The sequence below is a fragment of the Panthera tigris genome, chromosome D1 (genome assembly GCF_018350195.1).
Source record: "Panthera tigris isolate Pti1 chromosome D1, P.tigris_Pti1_mat1.1, whole genome shotgun sequence".
In the NCBI taxonomy this organism is placed as follows: domain Eukaryota; kingdom Metazoa; phylum Chordata; class Mammalia; order Carnivora; family Felidae; genus Panthera; species Panthera tigris.
In genome coordinates this window covers 54,109,861-54,131,100 of record NC_056669.1, presented here as the reverse complement: position 1 = coordinate 54,131,100, position 21,240 = coordinate 54,109,861, and the positions used below count along the sequence as shown (strand labels likewise).

The window sequence follows — 21,240 nt, the reverse complement described above, 5'->3', positions numbered from 1 at the left end:
TAAGAAGTCTGACCTGATCTTTTTTTTTTTCACCTTCTATTTTCTCAAAGCTATGGGAGCAACTGAATAATATTACAGAATGTTATTACAGCTGAATCTTTGAAAGTCACTTAATCTAATCCCCTCATTTTACAGATGAGGAAATAGGTCCAGAGAGGTTTAAATACCTTGTCTGCCAAGCCAGAACTAGATGCTTGGTCTTCTACATCTTAGATGACTGCATTATGCTGACCACAGCAATGCCTATAGGAAACAGTGCACCGAATCTCCTTGACATTTTGACATATTTATTATCAGGGCACTTTATTGCTTCACTGAAAGTCACGAGTATAAGTTTGTAAGTATGACTTCAAAAAAGGACTCAAATAGAATTTCTAAGATTAGACCATGAGAATACCCTGTTTACTGAAGAAGACATAAATGTCTAGGATAGAATTATGAGTGCTGCTGAGATTGCCAGCAGAGAAATCTGGGAACTTCCTGTGCTGTCCACTGGAATTTAACATTTAAAATCCTGCAGTGAAGAGAGAACTTGCTTCCTTTCAACTGCTGGCAGATGGGAAGGTTCTATAGTGTTATGGAGCACAGGCTTCAAAAACACAGTTCACATGGCACCTGGGCGGCTCAGTCAGATAAGCATCCAACTCCTGATTTTGGATGAGGTCATGATCTCATGGTCATGGGATCAAGCCCCACACTGGGCTCTGCACTAAGCATGGAGCCTGCTTAAGATTTTCCCCCTCTCTCTCTCTCTCCCTCTGCCCCTCTCCTCCACTCATGCTCTCTCTCTCTAAAATTAAACAAAAAAATCACAGCTCACTATCTATGACTTTACCTATTTTACCTCTCTGTAGCTTCCTCATCTCTAAAGTGGCATAACTGGGTGGCTCAGTCGGTTGAGCATCCGACTTCAGCTCAGGTCATGATCTCACGGTCCCTGAGTTCAAGCTGCGCATTGGGCTCTGTGCTGACAGTTCAGAGCCTGGAGCTTGCTTTGGATTCTGTGTCTCCCTCTCTCTGACCCTCCCCCACTCGTGCTCTGTTTCTACCAAAAAATGAATAAATGCTGAAAAAAAAAAATTTTCAGTGGGATAATAAGGGGCGCCTGGGTGGCTCAGTCGGTTAAGCGTCCGACTTCAGCTCAGGTCATGATCTCACGGTTCATGAGTTCGAGCCCCACATTAGGCTCTGTGCTGACAGCTCAGAGCCTGGAGCCTGCTTCGGATTCTGTGTCTCCTTCTATCTCTGTCCCTCCCCCACTTGTGCTCTGTCTCTGTCTCTCAAAAATAAATAAATGTAAAAAAAAATTTTTTTTAAGTGGGATAATAAAAGCACCTGTACCTCATAAGGTAGTTAAGAAAATTATATGCATAATTATATGTATAATGTATATAAAGACAGGGCTGATACAGAGAATGCCTTAGTCAAGTTCAGTTTCCATTTCCACATGGCCCTTTTACTTGCCTACTGTAGCAAATTCAGTATTTCTGAGAGTCTGCTGAGAAAAAAGAAAATCAGCTTTTTCCAATCTACCATGCAGGATGACAGAAACCAAGTGAAACTGCTAACAAGAACACTGGGCTTTGTGGTCACAAACTAAAGTTTAGTCCCTAATTAGCCAAGTGATCCTGAATAGCTTTTCTATTTTAAAAGTGCTATAATGGTATAAAAAGTCCAAGTATACATCTGTAATTATAAATCAGCCTCACAAATACCCTGGTGTCTGAAAACTAAAAATTGAGAGTCAATAAGTATAAGAAATTACCTGATCCAAGTGCAAGAAGCAGAAATCCCTTGAAATGCATTCAATCTTTGCCCTATTAAATATTTGCCAGAAACTCTAACTAACTGTACATTTTCTTACTCATTTCATGTTTATATTCTCAACAAAAGTCAAACAAAAATAAGAACTGTTAAGACTCTTGTTTTTTACCAGTCTTAATTAAAAAATTTTTTTTCTCACTAATGGTTTTAGTCAAGAATGAGAGCACAATAATATAGAAAACCTAGATTTATTGTTTGTTTATTTGTTAAAGACAAAACAATTATCCTCTGAAGTACTCTGAGGACTTCATCCCAATTTCATTTGGTTAGGGAAACCGACCTAAGAGGTTACAAATTAGAGGATATAACCTAAGAGGTTATAACAAAAGAGACTGGTGAAACATGGTGAAAGGAGTAAAAGCTAGTCAGAAGCATTTGTTAGTGGCAGTAGATGTGGCTAGAATGTTTCCCAAGAGGCTCCCTAAAGATGCCTGAATGAACTGATCTAGGCCCCAAATTAGTCAAAAGACCCTTACCCTGGGGGATAACAAGCAGAGGCCAGGATGTGAGATCCCTTTGTCTTTGTTTTTAAAGGGTAAGGGGATCCTTAGGCTCTAAAAGGATGTATCTTAGTCTCAGCCTCCCTCCTTCCCATCCAGTCCACCTTCGTAGGCCTCCCAGGTGACAGAGACACATATAATGAAGGCAGGAACTATAGGCCTATTCAGAGGGTACTTGCACAAAGAAAGTTTTAGCGTAGATGATAAACTACAAATACCCTCTTGGTTAAGTTAATTCACCTTTGTTAATAAAGGTCATAGTCTCTTCTGCTGGTGACAACTTTTTGTCTCAGTATAGTCTGTCTCAAAAAAGAACTGGTTCAGGTAAGTTTTGGAGAAGAAAAAGACTTTCATCAACACCCACTCCACAGTAGAAGAGGCACCAAGTTCTTTCCTACAGTTATGAGCAGAATCTGAAAAACAAAAGATTTATAGTGTTTACAATAGTAATAGTAGCTGTAATTTATTGACTGACTAGTCAAGAGTGCCAGAGAACTTAGACATATTGTATCTTAGTCTTTGCAACAATCCTGCCAGGTAGTTTATCAACCCCATTTTCAGATGAGGAAACTGAGGATTAGAGAAATTATATGCCTTTATCCAAAGGTACAGAGGCCGGCATGTGGTAGAGCTGTGATTCTACCCTGTCCCCTTCATTCCATCTCAGGCATTGAGAGGTCCTTGTTCCATTATCTTGAAAATTTTAATGGTTGCATAAACACTCTAATTATTCCTTCTCCACTCCTTAATTTCAAATGATTAAAAATTTACAGACATTGTTTGGAATTCAGGTCAATTATCCAGATGAAGAACTTGTATAAACTTTATGAATAAACTCTCTCTCCACTCCAGCTGTAGCATAAAATGAATAGAAAACAAATCATCAGCTCATTAGAAAGTTTGTGGCTATTTTATGGTTATTTCACCATAAAATTACATTACAAAGAATCCTAAGAATTCTCATCAGTGAATTGCAGTAACATCTCATTTGTGTAACCATGAGTGACATAACAAACGAGTTTCTCATAATCCTTATTAATAGAGTGGTTGGTACTCTCTGAGTAGTCTATTTTTCAAGAAGAAAGATGTGAAAGCCAGAAGATCAAAAAATGTTTTCCAGTTTCAATAAAAGTAACTATGTAAGCATTACTGAACTGAAAAAGTCAACATACTATAAAGAACATGACAAGTAGAAAAGTGAGAAGGAAAGGAGACTTAAGTTGGCACCAAAAGATTTCCCATACAGTATAACAGTGAAGTACCGATATCTGGAATTGTGAGATCTGAAAATTAAAGTTAACAGAGCTGCAGCAATATGAACACATAATTTTAGCTAACTGCCAAGGAGACAATGCTGGTTTTAGACTATATAGCTACTAATGACAGAAATAAATGCTGTGGAAATAAAAGTTAAGTATTTAAAGGAAGAGGTATAAATCACAGAACTCCTAAGACATTATTTTCTGATAGTTCCACTGGCAGCATCTGAGAGGAAAGCAGAGATTCATTACCATTTTTCATGGTTAGTATAAGAAGATATGTCCACAATGGCAATAATTTGGAAGGTAAATGGAACTTGGAAAAAGGAGGGTTCTCACAACCCAAATGGATGACTCACAGTAGTATAAGAGTCAAGCCAAAATATATAAATCTTGCCACATTATTACTATATGCTTTAAAAAAATAAAGGATCCGGGCAAAGTAACATCTCAAAGACTGGAAGACAGACAGCATTCAAGAAAATGCCATCAGGTCAGAACTAGAAGGACATTGTAGAGGGAGAAAAGAGACAACAATTTTAACAATGTAAAAATCTTAAAGCTTAAAGGAAGGCTTACTAGGATTACTAGTCTTAGAGCTCTATATGGTATGAACTAACTATATATGACCTTCAGCTACTATCCAATACTCAGTTGAGATACTCAAGCTGGCAAAGAACAATGTATTTCTCAGAGTAACATGCAGCAAAGTCATGGACAAACTTTATGCAAAGCTCTCGAGAACATGTCCGGGAAAATTGGCTGTGAGCTCTTATGTCAGTCAGGAAAAGCAGGTATGGGGGCACTTGATGGCTCAGTCAGTTGAGCGTTTGACTCTTGATTTCAGCTCAGGTCATGATCCCAGGCTCGTGGGATTGAGCCTTGCATCAGGCTCTGCATTGAGCATGGAGCCTGCTTAGGATTCTCTCTCTCCCTCTGCCCTTCTCCCTTGTGTTCTCTCTCTCTCACGTACACTTTTAAAAAGGAAAGAAAAGAAAAGCAGGTATGTGGCAACTTGGGAAATGACTGCTTCTGGACAACTGTACATGGACTTAACAGTTTGGCAAATCAGTCCTGAACACTAAGGTACCCAGGACCTTGGTCCTCCATTATTTTCAGAAGGACAGAGGCCAATACAAGATTATGATTAAAAGCTTAAATGCAGTTTGGAATTACTTCTACTTCTGCCCTAAACTGAATAGCAGTGAGTTGCAGCAAATCTCTGCTTTGTTTTTTCTGATGAATGTGTTACAGTTTCAAACACCACAAGTGGGAAAAGATGACACACCAGGACATGATCTTACTCTGCTGCTCCCACCTGAGCCAACCAGGGAGCTCTTGATTTCTGAATAACGGGCTAATGTCCTCCTCCTGAGTTCACTGAAGATGAGTGATTATTCTTCCATGCCTCAATGCCTAGCACTACCCAATGTCTAGCACAATGCATATACTTAATATGGGATAAGTGCTCAGTAAATGTTAACCTGAATATCACTGTTTGCAGACCTTGATTTCTTAGGGGAAAAAACCACTTAAGCCTGAATAATTTCAGAAATGGGTAACTAACATTTTTCCAAACTGCTAATTTTATAGAGTTCTCCTGAATCAGGAAAATAAAAACTAATTATTTCACAAGATTCAGTGACAAGGGAAAAAATAAACTACTTACCCCACAGCAGCATAAATCATTTTCAGTGATCAACATCTGCATCCTCAAACTGTCCAGCAACTGTTGGTGTAGTATCTACCTCCATCCCATCTGAAGGAAAAAATCAACTGCTGAGCAACAGTCCACTGAGCTCTTCAGACAGGTAAAGGTTCAACCTACATATCACCGGAAGGAAGTTAGTGCCCTCTGTTGGTAACAACTATTTCTTTCTCTTCTGAAAAAGTAACCAGGAACAAACCAAGAAAGAAAAATGCCACCTGTACATTTAACATTTACTTTGTAAATTTTCAACATCAACACTAAAAGAACACTAGGTAAGAACTTTTGAATATGGTAAGCACCAACTGTTCACTCTTCACAGAACTGTGCTGGCTATTTACTGTGTAACTTATTACTATTAAAGGTATAAAAGTCCTATCCTTACAAAGCTTATGACATAATTTTGAGAAAAGACAACATAAGTAGAGTGAGATTCTCATTTCATAGGGAAAAAAGAGTGTTGGGGAGAGGGGAAAACCGGGAAAAAGTCCCTCTGGAAAGAGTTGTTTACAGCTGCTTTCTCTACTTCCTCACCTCCCATTCACCCTTAAGTCTTTAGCCCACAACAAACTGGCTTCTGCCTGAGTCCCCTGGCATCTGGACATGAAGCTAGGCATACAAATGCAATATGTATCTAAAATTAACTCATCATTGGGGTGCCTGGGTGGCTCAGTTGGTTGAGCGACGGACTTCCACTGAGGTCATGATCTCATAGTTTGTGAGTTCGAGCCCCGCGTCAGGCTCTGTGCTGACAGCTGGGAGCCTGGAGCCTGCTTCGAATTCTGTGTCTCCTGCTCTCTCTGCCCCTCCCCTGTCATGCTGTGTGTGTGTGTGTGTGTGTGTGTGTGTGTGTGTGTGTGTGTGAATAATAAATAAACATTGGAAAACAATTTTTTTTAATTAAATTAACTCATCATCTTTCCACATAGAAAGGTTTCTCGGAGCACCTGGGTGGCTCAGTCGGTTAAGCGAATGACTTGGTTTCGGCTCAGTCATGTTCTTATGGTTCATAGCCCTGTGTTGGGCTCTGGGATTGTCTCTCTCTCTACCCCTCTCTCTGCCCCTCCTGTTCACGCTGTCTCTGTCTCTCTCAAAATAAAGAAACAAACTTAAAATTAAAACGTTTCTGTTGGGGCGCCTGGCTGGCTCAGTTGGTAGAGCATGTGACTCTTAATCTCAGGGTCTTGGGGTCGTGAGTTCAAGCCCCACACTGGGTGTGGAGTCTACTTAAAATAAAATAATTAAAAAAAAAAAAAAAAAAAAAAGAAGAAATGTTTTTCTTTCCGAATAGTCTTACTAAAGGATACCTCTCACCTGTGTAATCCAGAAACTCCTACCACATCTCTAACTTCTGTTGTTTCTCTCTCTTAAACATCTCTCAAATCTGTTAAGTCTTGTGACATTCACTGCTACTACCAAATGCAGGCCACGATCTCTCATCTAATTTAAATCATAAGCTACTTAACAGAGTTTCTCTTCTATCTTCCAGTATTTCCCTCTGCAATTAATTTTCCCTATCAGAGCCAGGATCACCTTCTGAAACAATCAAAATAAAATTCTTCACATTCTCACTGATCTAAGCATAACATTGAAATTCTTTAACACAGCTTTCAAGTTCCTTTAAGATATAGCCCAGTTCACTAATCTACCTTTACCTGTTCCTGTAACAACTCTCCTTCACACTCAGAGTTCCAGACATAAATGAACCACTTTCAGTCCCCCAGAGATGAATAATCTCTCGAACTTTTGCACATGGCTGATCCTGTTACCCACCTCTCCCCTCTACCTGTATGCAATCCCCTTCACTCAAGTCACTTTTATTCCTCTTTCAGATCTTGGCTTGGATGTCACTTACTCCATGAAGCTTGAATCCAGAATCTCTCTCTATCCAGGCTGGGTGAAGAGTTCAAACTCTGATTCCACAGCTTCTCAAGCTTCCCCTATAACTCAATGCTATATCACAACGTACTATAACTGCCTAATTAGTTCATTTATTTTTCTCTACAGAAGAATGCCACTGATAGGAAGACAGTAATCTCATCTCTTTTGAGCACCGCTGTATTCTCTGCACCCGGCATAGCAGTTCAATAAACACTTCTTACATAAATGAGCACGTGAAGCACTGAAATGCCACAAGTAGATAGGGTATATTTAAATGGCAAGGATTGAAATTTACCAAGACAGCAAATTTCAGGTGTTCTCACCACAAAAAAAGCGTAACTATATGAGAAGATACATATGTTAATCAGCTTAACTGTAGGAATTATTTCACTGTATATATCAAAACATCTATGGGGCAGTTAGATGGTTCAGTCAGTTATGTGTTCAACTTCGGCTTGGGTCATGACCTCATGGTTCATGGGTTCAAGCCCTGCATTGGCCTCCGCACTCGCAGCATGGAGCCTGCTTGGGATTCTCTCTTTCTGCCATTTCCCTACACACTCTCTCTCAAAAATAAATAAACTTAAAAATTTTTTTTAAATAAAAATAAAATAAAAACATCCTGTGGCATATCTGAAATATATAGTTATTATTTAAAATTTTTTTAAAACAAATCAAATTTAAAAAAAGAACTGCACAGGTCAAACTAAATAAATAAATAAATGGCAAAAAGAGTGACATGGCTACTTAGGACTTTAAAAGATGGGGAATTGTATAGGCTGAAGAAGTTTTATATATAGGCAACTCTCAGTATGATAATAAGGCTTAGGAACAAAGGCCAAAATCTCATTTTAGCAAAAAGTGTTTGTGATCTTAAAATCATTTGCTATAAAGCATTAAATAAGGAATTTTACAATTAAAAAAACCCCTTCAGTGACAAAAGCCTTTTCAATGTCTAAGGACACCCTCCCATCAATAACTGTAATAAAAAAAAAAGTAACATCTTGGGGTGCCTGGGTGGCTTAGTCGGTTAAGTGTCCAACTCTTAATCTCAGCTCAGGTCTTGATCGCAGGGTTGTGAGTTAAAGCCCCACAGTGGGCTCCATGCTGGGCATGAAGCCTACTTTAAGAGAAAAAAAAGGTAAGATCTTGAATTCTTTCAGCTAAGAGTTTGGTAGAGCACTAGAAATCATCTGAACCATCTCACCCTACAGCCTATGTTACAGGCTCACCAACTAGGATTTAAAATGGAGAGAATACACAAGGAATAACAGTGTGACCCAAAGCCTAAACTTTTCCAAATTAAAATATCCCAGACTTCAGAATCCCCAGGTCAACATGCTATGTGCATGAGGATATTGATCACAACATTATGACAGAAACTTACATGTACCACTGAAAGAAAAATTATGCTCTCTTTAAGAATGTTCTGCATCACTAAAAATTAGAAGTGGTAAGACTCTATAGCAACATAAAATACCAGTATATATTAAATATAAGATGCAAGAAATGCTTATAACAGGGCCTGGTATATTCTTTTTGCATATTAGCTCATTTAATCCTCTCACCACCTATTAGCTATTTGACCTCAAGCAAGTTATATGATCTTTCTGCGCTTCAGTTTCTTCACCTGTAAAATAGGGATGACAATGGCATTCTTGGAAGGATTAAATGAGTACATATGTGTAATGTGCTTAAATCAGGGTCTGGTACATAAGAGCAGTACCTGAATGTTCTATTGAGAGTAGTAGGAACAACACTGGAGGTATTTGGGGCAAAGGCAAAGTTGAGGCGACCACAGAGTGTTCTCAAGATTAACATGGCACAGTGAGCTGGAGGCAAGGATGATCGAGGCAAAAGATCTACTACTATAAATCCAGCGTGAGAAGACAAGGGCCTAGGATTGAAGGGTAACAGTAATAGCAAGGAAATATGAAAGTCATTTATTTTATTAATGTTTATTTATTTGTGAGAGAGAGAGAGCGAGCACGGAGGAAGGGCAGAGAGAGAGGGAGACACAGAATCCGAAGCAGGCTCCAGGCTCCGAGCTGTCAGCACAGAGCCCCACGTGGGGCTCGAACTCACAAACCGTGAGATCATGACTGAGCTGAAGTCAGACACTTAACTGACTGAGCCACCCGGGTGCCCCATTTTTGGTTTTTTGTTTTTTAATGTTTATTTATTGAAAGTCATTTAAATGAAAAATCCATGGATCTCAGTATTGGACTAGAGGCAAGGAATAAGAAATAAAGGCTGCACCAAAAGAATACTTCAATATTCTGACTGAAATAGGCACTCAGAAAAGCAAACCAGTCTAACAGAGGAAATATTTACAAAGAAGCTTACAAAGTAGAGACAAATGAAACAAATTTGAAAGCCTCTTGATTAAGGTCCAGAAATTTGTCACAAAACAAGAACCCAAGTGTACTGAATGCTGCCTAGCCCTTTAAATCAAGTGAATATCCTAGTTTTGCATATAATCACATAGGAATTCATTTTAAAAATAAAAATAGCAGCACTGATATGTATACACACATATATATACACACAAGCAAACAAAAAAAGACTGGAATGATATGCAACAGAAAAATTAATGTCTTTCAATTATAATTACACTTGATTTTTCATTTCTTCTTTGCCTGTGAAAAACATTTAAAAATGTTTTGACTGTGAACAGGTCTATTTTTGTAGTTGGGGGAAAAAACCAAAAAAGTTGCACAAGTCTGAGATTTTTCTGTCTTAACAGTTTCCAAAAGAACGTGTATATCTCTCCATAGCTTCCCTCATTGCCCAAATGACCATCTGACTATTCACACTGAAAGAAAGAAGGATACTCACCTTCATAATCTCTTATTGAATCTTCTGTCCGAACTCCAGCCATGTTGTATTGGCTGCTCACAGACTGAGAAAGCATTCCTTCTAATCTCTCCAATGTGGCTTGGCCTTCTGCTGTTAAATGGGACAATCCTTCTTCATAGGTGTAAAATGTAGGGATGTCTCCCTGCCCTTGTTCTAAAAAAATAAAATGCTTTTAAACTATTATAAAACAATTAGAAAAAAATGGATAATCAATAATGCATTTATTGAAGATAGGTACAGTTTAAAAAGGTTTCCAGGAAAATATTTTTCAATATTCGTTTAATACACATATGTAGGTCATCTGTTGAAAACAGAATACAAAGAAAATGTATCTACCGTCTAGGATGAGAAGGGATTCCAAAAGACAATGGGTCAGTAAACAGCAATTCTTAAAAAAATCAAATGTCCAGGCACTAGAAGGCAAAGAGGATGTTCCTAAGGCAAAGAGTCTTATATTATCCTGAGATGGGAAACTTACAGATGAGTGCAAATTAATTTGGTATTAATTTGTACTGATGGTTCTTTCGGGATTAAAATATATGCTCCTTTTAAAAACTCAGAAATTCTGGCAAATACAAAAAGGATAAAAAAATAAAATCACTAAAAAATCTCAGTGAAGATGGGAATGTATTCAGATATATGAAGGAGAATTCCAGAACCGAGTTGGTCTCAGGCCAGGAAGCGGCTACACATGGAGGAAAGGGCCTTGGACAGCCAGATCGGTGGAGATGAGAGCAGTGGGGAAAAAGAAAAGAGAACAGCAAGCACCTCAAGTTACATGAATCTACCAGGCTAGCGATTGCATTCTGGTCTGGGGAGGCAAAGAAAAATGCTCCTAGATAAGTGAAATATGGTTCTGGGGGGAAAAATGACTTGGGAAATGAGCTGTTTGAAGGAGTATATTAAGGGAAGATGTAAGTAATACAGGTTTCAAGTGGTGGAGGGAGAAAGCTTATTCTTTGGGAGCATCTGCATCAACTTAAAAGACTCTCCCAACCCCAACTTTCCTATCTACCATTTCCTTTCCTTCCATTTATCTCTATCCATTTTCTGACCCCAATAATATCTGCTTTCTACCCTTAAGCTTGGAAATTCCACAGTTTTTCCAAGTTGACTTTGACATGAATTGTGCCATTCACTTTTATTAATAACCACACTATCTAGGTATTTAATAGAGATCTAAAGAACTATAATCGCATACCTGTAGTACAAACAAATGCTTAAAATGAAACACCACATTTAAAAAAAATCCATTTCACTAACCATGTGCTTCCACATCATATTCTTCTCCATCGTAATCATCTGAATCTTCATCCTCAGGATCTGGATGCAAAGCCTGGCATTCACACATTGCAGTGAACATTGCCTCCACTGAACAAGGAAATTAAATTGTAATAAACATTCTTTTCTGGCCTGTGTACAGTGTCTCCTATACTCTCACTACATAGGAGACATAATGTGTCTCCTATGCTCTCACTACATTTAAAGTCTTCGGTATTAATAGGTATTGGGTCCTCAGTGATATGATAGATGTTAAAATGAAGAAAAGGCAATAGAACAGAGGTAATGAGGGTAAAGGTAAATGGGGTGTGGGGAGTATTTGATACATAAAGGGAAAAGAATCAATTCTATAGAATACTCACATGCTGACTTATCATTAGGCACAAATCTAAATTCAGCAATAGGTTCAACATCATCATCACTGTCGTCTTCTTCTTCTTCCTCAGCAACAGATTCTTTTGATTCCTCTAGAAAGGGAATAAAAATAACTTTTTAAATCATGTTTAGGGGTGCCTGGGTGGCTCAGTCGGTTAAGTGTCTGACTCTTGATTTCGGCTAAGGTCATGATCTCACTGTTCCTGAGATCGAGCCCCATGTAGGGCTCTGTGCTGTCGGCGTGGAGCCTGCTTGGGATCCTTTCTCTCCCTCTATCTCTGACCCCTCCCCCCACTCATGCACAAGCACTTTCTCTCTCTGTCAAAATATATAAACACTTATTTATATTTTTATTTTTTTAAATGTTTATTTTTGAGAAAACGCCAGCAGGGGAGGGGCAGAGAGAGAGGGGGAAAGAGGATCTGAAATGGGCTCCGTGCTGACAGCAGAGAGTCCAATGCAGGTCTTGAACTCACAAACCTTGAGATCATGACCTGAGCCGAAGCTGGATGCTCAACCAACTGAGCTATCCAGGAAACCCCATAAATAAAATATTTAAATTTGTTCACTTGTTTTGGAAAAAAAAGAAGCCTAAAATAATTTCTTAAAGGATGTTTACTGATGTATCAAATACTGCAACTGTTACATCAAATGATAAGAACATGGTTATTTTAAAACTAAAAGACTGTGGACTGCCTTTCTGATCTAGTCACACTGTACTTCACTGAGCCCTAGGGATTCTAAGCTTCCTTCGAGGTCATGGTGGGGGTGAGGAGACCCAAACAGTCAGGCCTCTAACAAGTATAGTTCTATTGTTACCGGTTTCTTTTACCTTTCGTCCTGAACCAAAGGGTTCAGTAGCAGTTTGTAATCCACTGATGTGATTTATCACTAATAATTTACAGGTGAGAAAACTAAGGCCCATACAAGTTAACTAATCCAACAGATAAATTACCAAAGTCTATAGGCAAGGAAAAAAAATACAGATGTTCAATAAAGAGAACTAGAACATGCTGCTGGTAGAAGCAGAAATTGCTACAACTATGCTGGAGGTGTGTATATCCTACTACCCAACAATTCCTCATCTAAGTATATATTACGTACACAAGGAGTTTGTACATAAATGTTTATTGAAGTACTATATGTACTAGTGAAAATTTAAAAAATAAATGTTGATAATAAAAAGAAAACAGATGTATTGTTATCTGGTCATATTTTATACATGGACTGCAATTTAAAAGAACAAATATTTATATGTATCAAAATGCACAGAGGGGTGCCTGACTCAGTTAAGCGACCAACTCTCATTTTCGGCTCAAGTCATGATCTCACAGTTGTGAGATTGAGCCCTGCATCGGGCTCTGCACTAACACCTTGAGATTCGCTTTCTCCCTCTCTCTCTGCAGCCCCCCGCCCCTGCTCTCTCTCTCTCTCTCAAAACTAAATATAATAACATTAAAAAAAATGTACAGATTAAATAATGTAACTGGGTGAAAAAACTAGTTCCAGAATATATATAAATAATACCACTTACCAATTAAAATTTTAAACACAAAAGAAAATCATTACATTGCCTATGGATTTGTACATATTCAGTAAAAATCTAAAAACTTAGAAGGGAAGGACACATACCACCTTTAGGATAATGTTTAACTCGGGAGACAGAGTAGGAAACAAAATGGGGAAGGTACGAAAAGGATTCCAACAGTACTAATACTGTTTTATTTCTTTAAAAGTTATGAAAAAAATGTTAGAATTTATGCTACATAATAAATATTGAAAAATTTCATTACTCTCTGCACATTTCAATGTTTAAATTATTTTATAATTTAAAAAATCATGGGGCACCTGCGTGGCTCAGCCAGTTGGGCGTCTGACTTCAGCTCAGGTCATGATCTCACAACTCGTTGAGTTCGAGCCCCACGTCAGGCTCTGTGCTGACAGCTAGGAGCCTGCAGCCTGCTTTAGATTCTGTGCCTCCCTCTCTCTCTGCCCCAACCCACTCGTATTCTGCCTCTGTCTCTCTCAAAAATAAATAAACATCAAAAAAAAATTAAAAAAAAAAAATCATGTCAGGAGTGCCTGGTTGGTTCAGTGTGTGGAGCATGCAACTCTTGGTCTTGGGGCTTTAAGTTCGAGTCCCACATCGGGTGTAGAGATTACTTAATAAAATCTTGGGGTGCCTCAGTCGGTTGAGTGTCCCACTTTAGCTCAGGTCATGATCTTACGGTTCGTGAGTTCGAGCCCTGCATCAGGCTCTGTGCTGACAGCTCAGAGCGTGGAGCCTGCTTCAGATTCTGTGTGTCTCTCTCTCTGCCCCTCCCCTGCTCCACTGTCTCTCTCTCTCAAAAATAAATAAACAAAAAATAATAATAATAAAGTTAAACTAACACAATATAGTATAAAACTTCTCATTTACACTTACAAAAATTAACAAGTTTTAATTTCGTGCCTAATTTGTTTCTTGTTTGGAATTTTTACAATCCATTGTCCACAACCCCCCAAATGGATTTTCTTCTCTTTCTTACACCTTCTTTCACCACCTACCCTAGACTTTTATGAACCTTTGTAGGGATCTCCAACAGCAAAAAACTTGGGAATCTTGTACCACAGGACTTTTCAACCTTGGCACTACGAACACTTGGACTGGGTAATTTCTGGTTGTGGGAGGCTGTCCTGTGCCATGTGGGATCTCTGGCCTCTAAACTACTAGATGCCAGTAGCACTCCTCCCCTTTGCCAGTCATGAAAATCAAAATGTCATTGCGTAATGGGGCCAGGGGGACACAACACTGTCTGCCACTTAGAACCACTTCTGTAATAAAATGAAACAAAAAAACCCCAGCTTCTACACTAAACTCATGGAAGCACAAAGTATACTGATCCAAGCCTCTAAGAATGCCAAATATAAATGCCTTTACAAAAACAAAGAATAAACAGTTAAACGCAAGAGGAAAAATTAGAAATATAAATCCACAATAACTGAATAATTCTAAATGCAAACATATAGAAGGTAAAAAACCAGTGTCCAAATTATTTTACTGAGCTGAAATTTTGCTTAATAAACTATTATCCAAAATAGGTCAATCGTTTGAATATTATCTTATGATCAAAGACTGCTTTTTAAATATATGTAATATTCTCCCAAAGGAAGCTCAAGATTAAATTACACCATACATACCTCCAAATTTGGCATTCACCATAACATACAAATGTTCTCGTGGATAGGCATTTAGGTCCCTGGACACCGCATGCAAGCTAATAGTGGGGTATTCCAGTGAGAATCCTAATCCAGAGCCATCTAACCAAGACAGGCGGCTGAAAAACACGTATAAGGAAGATGATTTTAAGAAATCAAATCTTAATTTAAGCCTAAAGTTTATAAAGGTTCATCTTGGACACTTTATGCATGTGGAATAAATTCAAGCTTGGTGTTTAGAAATATTCCTAAAATAAAATTCAGCAGCAGGAACTGAATTTCTTTAAAACGAGAACTGTTAAGTTCTCTCCTCTAGGTAAAAATTCAAAGAGTTGAAATGTAATTTCGTAAGTCACATGTGTTTCTATGCATTCCCTCTGGTTGTATCTGGAATGTCTTCTGATGCCTTCCTTTTGCAAATCCTCTTCAGTTGGTTAAGTCCCAGCTCCTCCTTGAGCCCTCCTCCAGTTACTCCTGTCCATAATGATCTTTTTCTGAACTGCACTTACGTCCAATAATACGTCACTGAGCACTTAACTCCGTGGCAATGAATCTCATGTGTACCCTGACAGAATGTGTCATATTTCTTTATGTCACATTCTTCAAAACCACTAGCATAGTGTTCAGCATGTAAGTATGCAATAAACACTTGGGAGTCACTAATTTCTCCACTAACCCTACATTAAATGGTGAATACATAAAATGGCTGTAATCAAACTTACCACTAGTTAGAAAATACTTATCCCACGGAAAGACTGTATGAAGCCTTTCATTTATTCTGTAGCTTTAAAAGAAAGCTACAAATAAGCAAGGTCTAGTTTTCCCTCAAAAATGGCCAAAAGGAAATATTTTATTGGTATAATAAAGGAAACATATCACCAAAATCAGTATATTGAATTTTGAGTAAAGGCAGGATAATTTTTTGGCAATACTTCACCCATCTGGAGCTACACCACTTAGCAGGAAAAAAAAAAAAAAAAAAAAAAAAAAGGAGCAAAAGATCCTTAAGAAACCACACAGAAAAATGTTAATGCGATAAAAGTTAATGCAATATACTGGTTGCCCCGGGCTGGAGGGAAATACAGATTAACTGCTAACAAGTGCCAGTTTCTTAGGGGGTGATGAAAATACTCTAAAATCGATTGTGGTGATGGCTGCACAGCTCTGCAAAGAGACTAACAACCCCTGAACTGTACACTATGTAGATTATCTCAATAAAGCTCTTATTAAAAAATAATAATAATAAATGACAATAATGCCCCCACATCTTCTATTTCCTATACAATTTTTACAAGCCTGGTTGTTCAACTTCTAACCAAGCAAAAACAAACAATAAATGAACCTAGGACTCCCTTGGGCAAGAAAAATGACAGTGCAGCAGTCTGAGATCATGCACATTTCCATCCAACATGCTTAGCAAAAAGGAAAGGAAAGGAAAAAGGAAACCTGGGAGTCTTAAAATCATAAATCTTAAGAAGCTTAAAGAGGTAAAAGCTCTAGAAATGATTTTCTAGAATGATTCATCCCATTAGTTCCAAAGAAATAGATTTTGTTTTTGTAATCAGATTGTGGTGCTGTATGTGCCTTTCCTGTCCACTGCTTTTCTCTTTAAGGAAGTTGCAGATGAAATAGTGCTCATATCAAAGAAGTATTACCAGTCCCTTACTAAAACTCTATTATTTTAAGCAAATAAACTCCCTTTCCTCACCTCAACAATCCCCCAGAAATTATCACAATTCAGAAAGTAGTGCTCCAAATTTGGGTGTCCAAAATGATTTCAAATATTTAGAGCCACAAAATTTTAATGACTCAATTAGCAGATGGAAAAACTGAAATATAAAACAGACTCAGTGCCTATCAAATTACGGTCTTTATTTTAAAAAGCACATAATTGCTCTGTAGTTCCTTATACTTGGGACATGGATATGCACTCTACAGAAGAGAAGCCAAGTTCCACTTAAAAGAAACATTTACTCTGATCACTATGTTCTTACTCAACTTTTCACATATTCTAGAAGAAAAGGTCATGATCTCACGGTTCAAAGATTCGAGCCCCACGTAGGGCTCTGTGCTGACAGCTCAGAGCCTGGAGCCTGCTTCGGATTCTGTGTCTCCCTCTCTCTCTGCCCCTCTCCTGCTCTGTGTCTCTTGGTCTCTCAAAAATAAATTAAAAAAAACATTTAAAAAAATTTTTAATAAAAAAAAGATAGTAAATCCAAAGGAATGTGTTGCTAATTTCCAATGCTTTTGGAAGTATGATCATAAAGTCTGCCTTTATTCCTGGCATGAGGTGAAAAACAGGATACAAACATAAAAGAGCAAAGTCTTGAATTTGGGATGACTTATTTATCTGATTTAAAAATAACTTTGGCAGGGCGCCTGGGTGGCTCAGTTGGTTAAACGTCCAACTTCAGCTCAGGTCATGATTTCACGGTTCGTGAGTTCAAGCCCCGCGTCAGGCTCTGTGCTGACAGCTCAGAGCCTGGAGCCTGCTTCACATTCTGTGTCTCCCTCTCTCTCTGCCCCTTCCCTGTTCATGCTCTGTCTCTCTCTGTCTCAAAAATAAATAAACATCTAAAAAAAAAATTTTTTTTTAATTAACTTTGGCATAAAATATAAAATATAATTACCTACTTTATTTTACCTGTTTAAAATGATCCATTTTGAATGATTCATGCCTCTGATCTCTTCCTTACTTAGGTAAAAAAGTCAACTTTCTGTGAAAACTAAACTTTGAAAATAAGCTTGAGAGTTCCATATCTCTCAGTACACATCTGAGAAACTACCTAAAACCAAATAAGACCCTATGCCTCTTTGCCTAAAATCCTAAAATAATTTTCCCAAAGCCCCTGGGCTATAAAGCCGAGCTCATGGAACACGGCTCTCTTCTTCTCCATCCTGATTATTTTTCCACTCTTTTCCACTTCTTCATTCAGATGAAGAACTGCTAGATGGTATGGGTGTGTGTGTGTGTGTTTCATATACTGGCACACACAATATGGTTTCTCACTCTTGCCTCTGAGCATCTTGTTTCTTATTTACTTTTCCCCTTAGTCCACCTCATTCACTCCGCTAACTGTTAACCCTCATTTGTCAAATCTTCTAGTGAACCTTCCCAGTTTGTTGAGGACTTGATTCTTCTATCAAAACTTGGAAATGCTAGGTAGGAAAGAACAAAAAAGTGGAAAGAGACCAAGGAGGTAGTGCCAACCATGAGTAAAAGGGGATGAACGTAGGTGTTCATGGTACTCATAATATTCTATTCTTAACCTAGCTGGTGGACATACACAGGTTGGTTTAATTATAATTCTTTAAACCATCCATATATAATGTATATTCTTTGCTGTATGTATATTTTACAAAAATACTTTCTTAAAGAAGAGATTTATTAGTGAAAAGCTGAAATCAAAGTTTTTTAAACATATAAGAGCTTAAAAGGAGTTTGTACTTCTTCAGTGCGATAACTGTATTGTGGTTATATAGAATGTCCTTGTTCTTAGGAGATTTTTGCTAAAGTATTTACAGTTGATGTGACAACATGTCTGCAACTCTCAAATAGCTCAGAAAAAAGATAAATGTGGTAAAATGTTAACAACTTATGAATCTTTGTGTTAATTAACAACACTTGCAATTTTCAAACTTTAGGTTTGAAGTTTTTCAAAATGAAAAGACAAGCACAGGACCTTGTCTTCCTTCCCTGAACAGTATACTGTTATATTACAGGAAGCATCAATACGCAGAGAAGCCATGGAGAAAAAGGGATGGTGTAGGGGATAGCAATCTACCTGTGCTGCACTCCCCACCACTTAAAAGAAACTGCTCTCCCAACATCATTAAAGATCTCCTTGCCATTACCCAAGAGACGCTTTTCAGGTTTTATTTGACTGCTCCTCCCTCTTGTCTATTCTCAAGTCTCTCCTTCCATAACCTACCTCTTAATGCAAATGTGTCCCCAAGGTTCCATACTTGGCCCTCTTCTCTTCTGGGGTATCTAACCTATCCCCCATGAGTATATACTAACCTTTATACTAATGATTTCCAAATCTCTATCTTTAATACCACTCTCTCGGGGCGCCTGGGTGGCTCAGTCGGTTGAGCGCCTGACTTCAGCTCAGGTCATGATCTCAAGAACACTCCATGAGTTTGAGCCCCGCGTCGGACTCTGTGCTGACAGCTCAGAGCCTGGAGCCTGCTTCAGATACTCTGTCTCCCTCTCTCTGCCCCTCCCCTACTCATGGTCTGTCTCTCTCTCTCAAAAATAAAAACATAGGGGCGCCTGGGCGGCTCAGTTGGTTAGGTGACCGACTTCAGCTCAGGTCATGATCTCACTGTCCGTGAGTTCGAGCCCCGCGTTGGGCTCTGTGCTGCCAGCTCAGAGCCTGGAGCCTGCTTTGGATTCTGTGTCTCCCTCTCTCTCCCCCTCCCCTGCTCATGCTCTGTGTCTCTCTGTCTCTTGATAATAAATAAGTGTTAAAAAACAATTTAAAAAAATAAATAAATAAAAAATAAAAACATAAAAACATAAAAAAAAAAAAAACCCACTCTCCAGAAACACACTCTTATTATACCCAACTAAGCACACATGCTCAGACCAAACTCTAATCTGCACCTCACCCCAAACTTACTTTTCCTCCCATTTGTATTTCCTATCTCAGTAATTGGTCAAAAGCCTAAGCTTTGCTCAGGGCTTACATTTCCCTCAAACCAAGGGTTCTTTACATATTTTTTGTTCCCTCTGTGGTAGGCAGAAATCTGCCTCCCTCATGACCTTCATCCCCTGGTGGTAAGCCTATGAATACATTTGTTACCCCGCGAAAGAAACCCTGTGTATGCAATTAAGGTTACTAGTCAGTTGACAACAGAACTGGATATTCTGTGTGGTACAAAGTAATCACACGAGCTCTTAAAAGGAGAGAATTTTCCCTGGCTGTAGACAAAAGTGATGCAGCAGCAGAAGTCAGACAAATTTGAAAGACAGAAAAGATTTAATGTGTCATTGTTGGCTTGATGATGAATGGAACCATGCATCAAGGAAAGGGGTCCTCAGTCCTACAACTGGTATTTTAGACATGTCTGTAAAAGTCCAGTGCTCCAAATGGCTGAATAAACGGGTAATTCCTTCTAGGAATGGAAATGGGAGTCAGAAATGGGAAAAAACGAGAGATGGGAGTCTGGTCCCTCTGGATATGACCCCCAACTTGAATGGGAATGAGGATGTTCCTCTCCCCACCCACACTTACAGAAAAAAAGCTATACCCCTTAACCAGACTTTCAAAATCCTCCACAATCCGCTCCAAACCTACATATCTTGCCCAGAGCAACACCTCCCGCACCTTTTCACAGAAAAGACCATGCACATCGATGATCCTCACTTAGGGGCTGGAAACTCAAACACCTTAAAAGGAGACCTTGAGTCAAGAACAACGCACGCACCAGACCTCGGGAAGACAGGCCGTCAAGAAGCCTAATGATGAGAGAACTCGGATGAAGAAGAGAGGAAGGCTCGGGAGGAGAGGACGCCCGAACAATCGAGTCTTCGCCCCGTCAGAGGCCTCTCCGAGGCGACCCGGGGCACGCGCTCCGCCTCGCAGCAGTCCCCGAGGTCGCGGTCTCGCCCCCGCCCCGCCACTCAGCCCCCGCCAGCAGGAACAAGGCGGCGCACAGAAAGCCGGCATTGGGGAACAGGGACCCTGCCTACCTCTCAGCGATGTAAAGGGTGCCGGTGCCGAGGCCCTTGCCGTTCAGCACAGCCTCAGTCTCTGGCTGCTGCTGCCGGAGCCCCTCAGCCGAGCCGGGCGGCGGGAAACTTTTGAGGAAGCTCATTGCAGCAGGGAGCGCGGAGACACAGGCCGGGAGCGAGCTGAAGCACCACCACTCCAGCGGCTCACCTCGCCTCGCCTCGCCTCGCCCCGCCCCGGAAGCGGTGGCGATCACCCCGGAAGAGCAACTTAGTCCGCACCGGAATTTGAGCCCGGTCCACCCGAGAGAGAGACGTTCTGGGGCAAGCTCTCGGAGGCCTGAGGGGACAGGGCGGTGTTGGTCACGTGACCCCAGGCCCCTCCCCCTCGCCCTTCCTAAGGCTCCAGGCTAGAAATAACTGAGCTCTCTCTCCAAAGTGCTAGTGCTGCGTTGTCACAGCAACCCTATGAGAGTGGAAGCACGATGAATAATAAACTCCTTTTTCTACAGAAGAGGAAACCGAGGCCTGAGCCTTGGATGGGAATCAAAGACCACACTCTTCTAGAGGTTAGAGAGCTCGTAACTGGGTTCACGGCTCTTCTAGCTTGCGCGGGCCTCATCCCAACCTTTCCACATCTCAACATAACAGCCGCGCCCCCGACGTCACTCTGGGTCC

The 21,240-nt window shown here is 39.6% G+C and overlaps 1 protein-coding gene across 1 annotated transcript; it reads right to left on the bottom strand.

Moving 5' to 3' along the window:
- Window positions 1-1,996: 1,996 nt before the first annotated feature.
- On the bottom strand, window positions 1,997-20,806 carry CLNS1A (chloride nucleotide-sensitive channel 1A). Its single transcript, XM_007078952.2, has 7 exons — window positions 20,584-20,806; window positions 14,868-15,004; window positions 11,675-11,779; window positions 11,295-11,402; window positions 10,011-10,184; window positions 5,253-5,342; window positions 1,997-2,737 (listed from the first exon to the last, which is right to left on the bottom strand). The coding sequence occupies exons 1-6, from the start codon at window positions 20,706-20,708 to the stop codon at window positions 5,275-5,277; spliced, it is 717 nt and encodes a 238-aa protein (XP_007079014.1). The 5' UTR covers window positions 20,709-20,806; the 3' UTR covers window positions 1,997-2,737; window positions 5,253-5,274.
- Window positions 20,807-21,240: the final 434 nt, after the last annotated feature.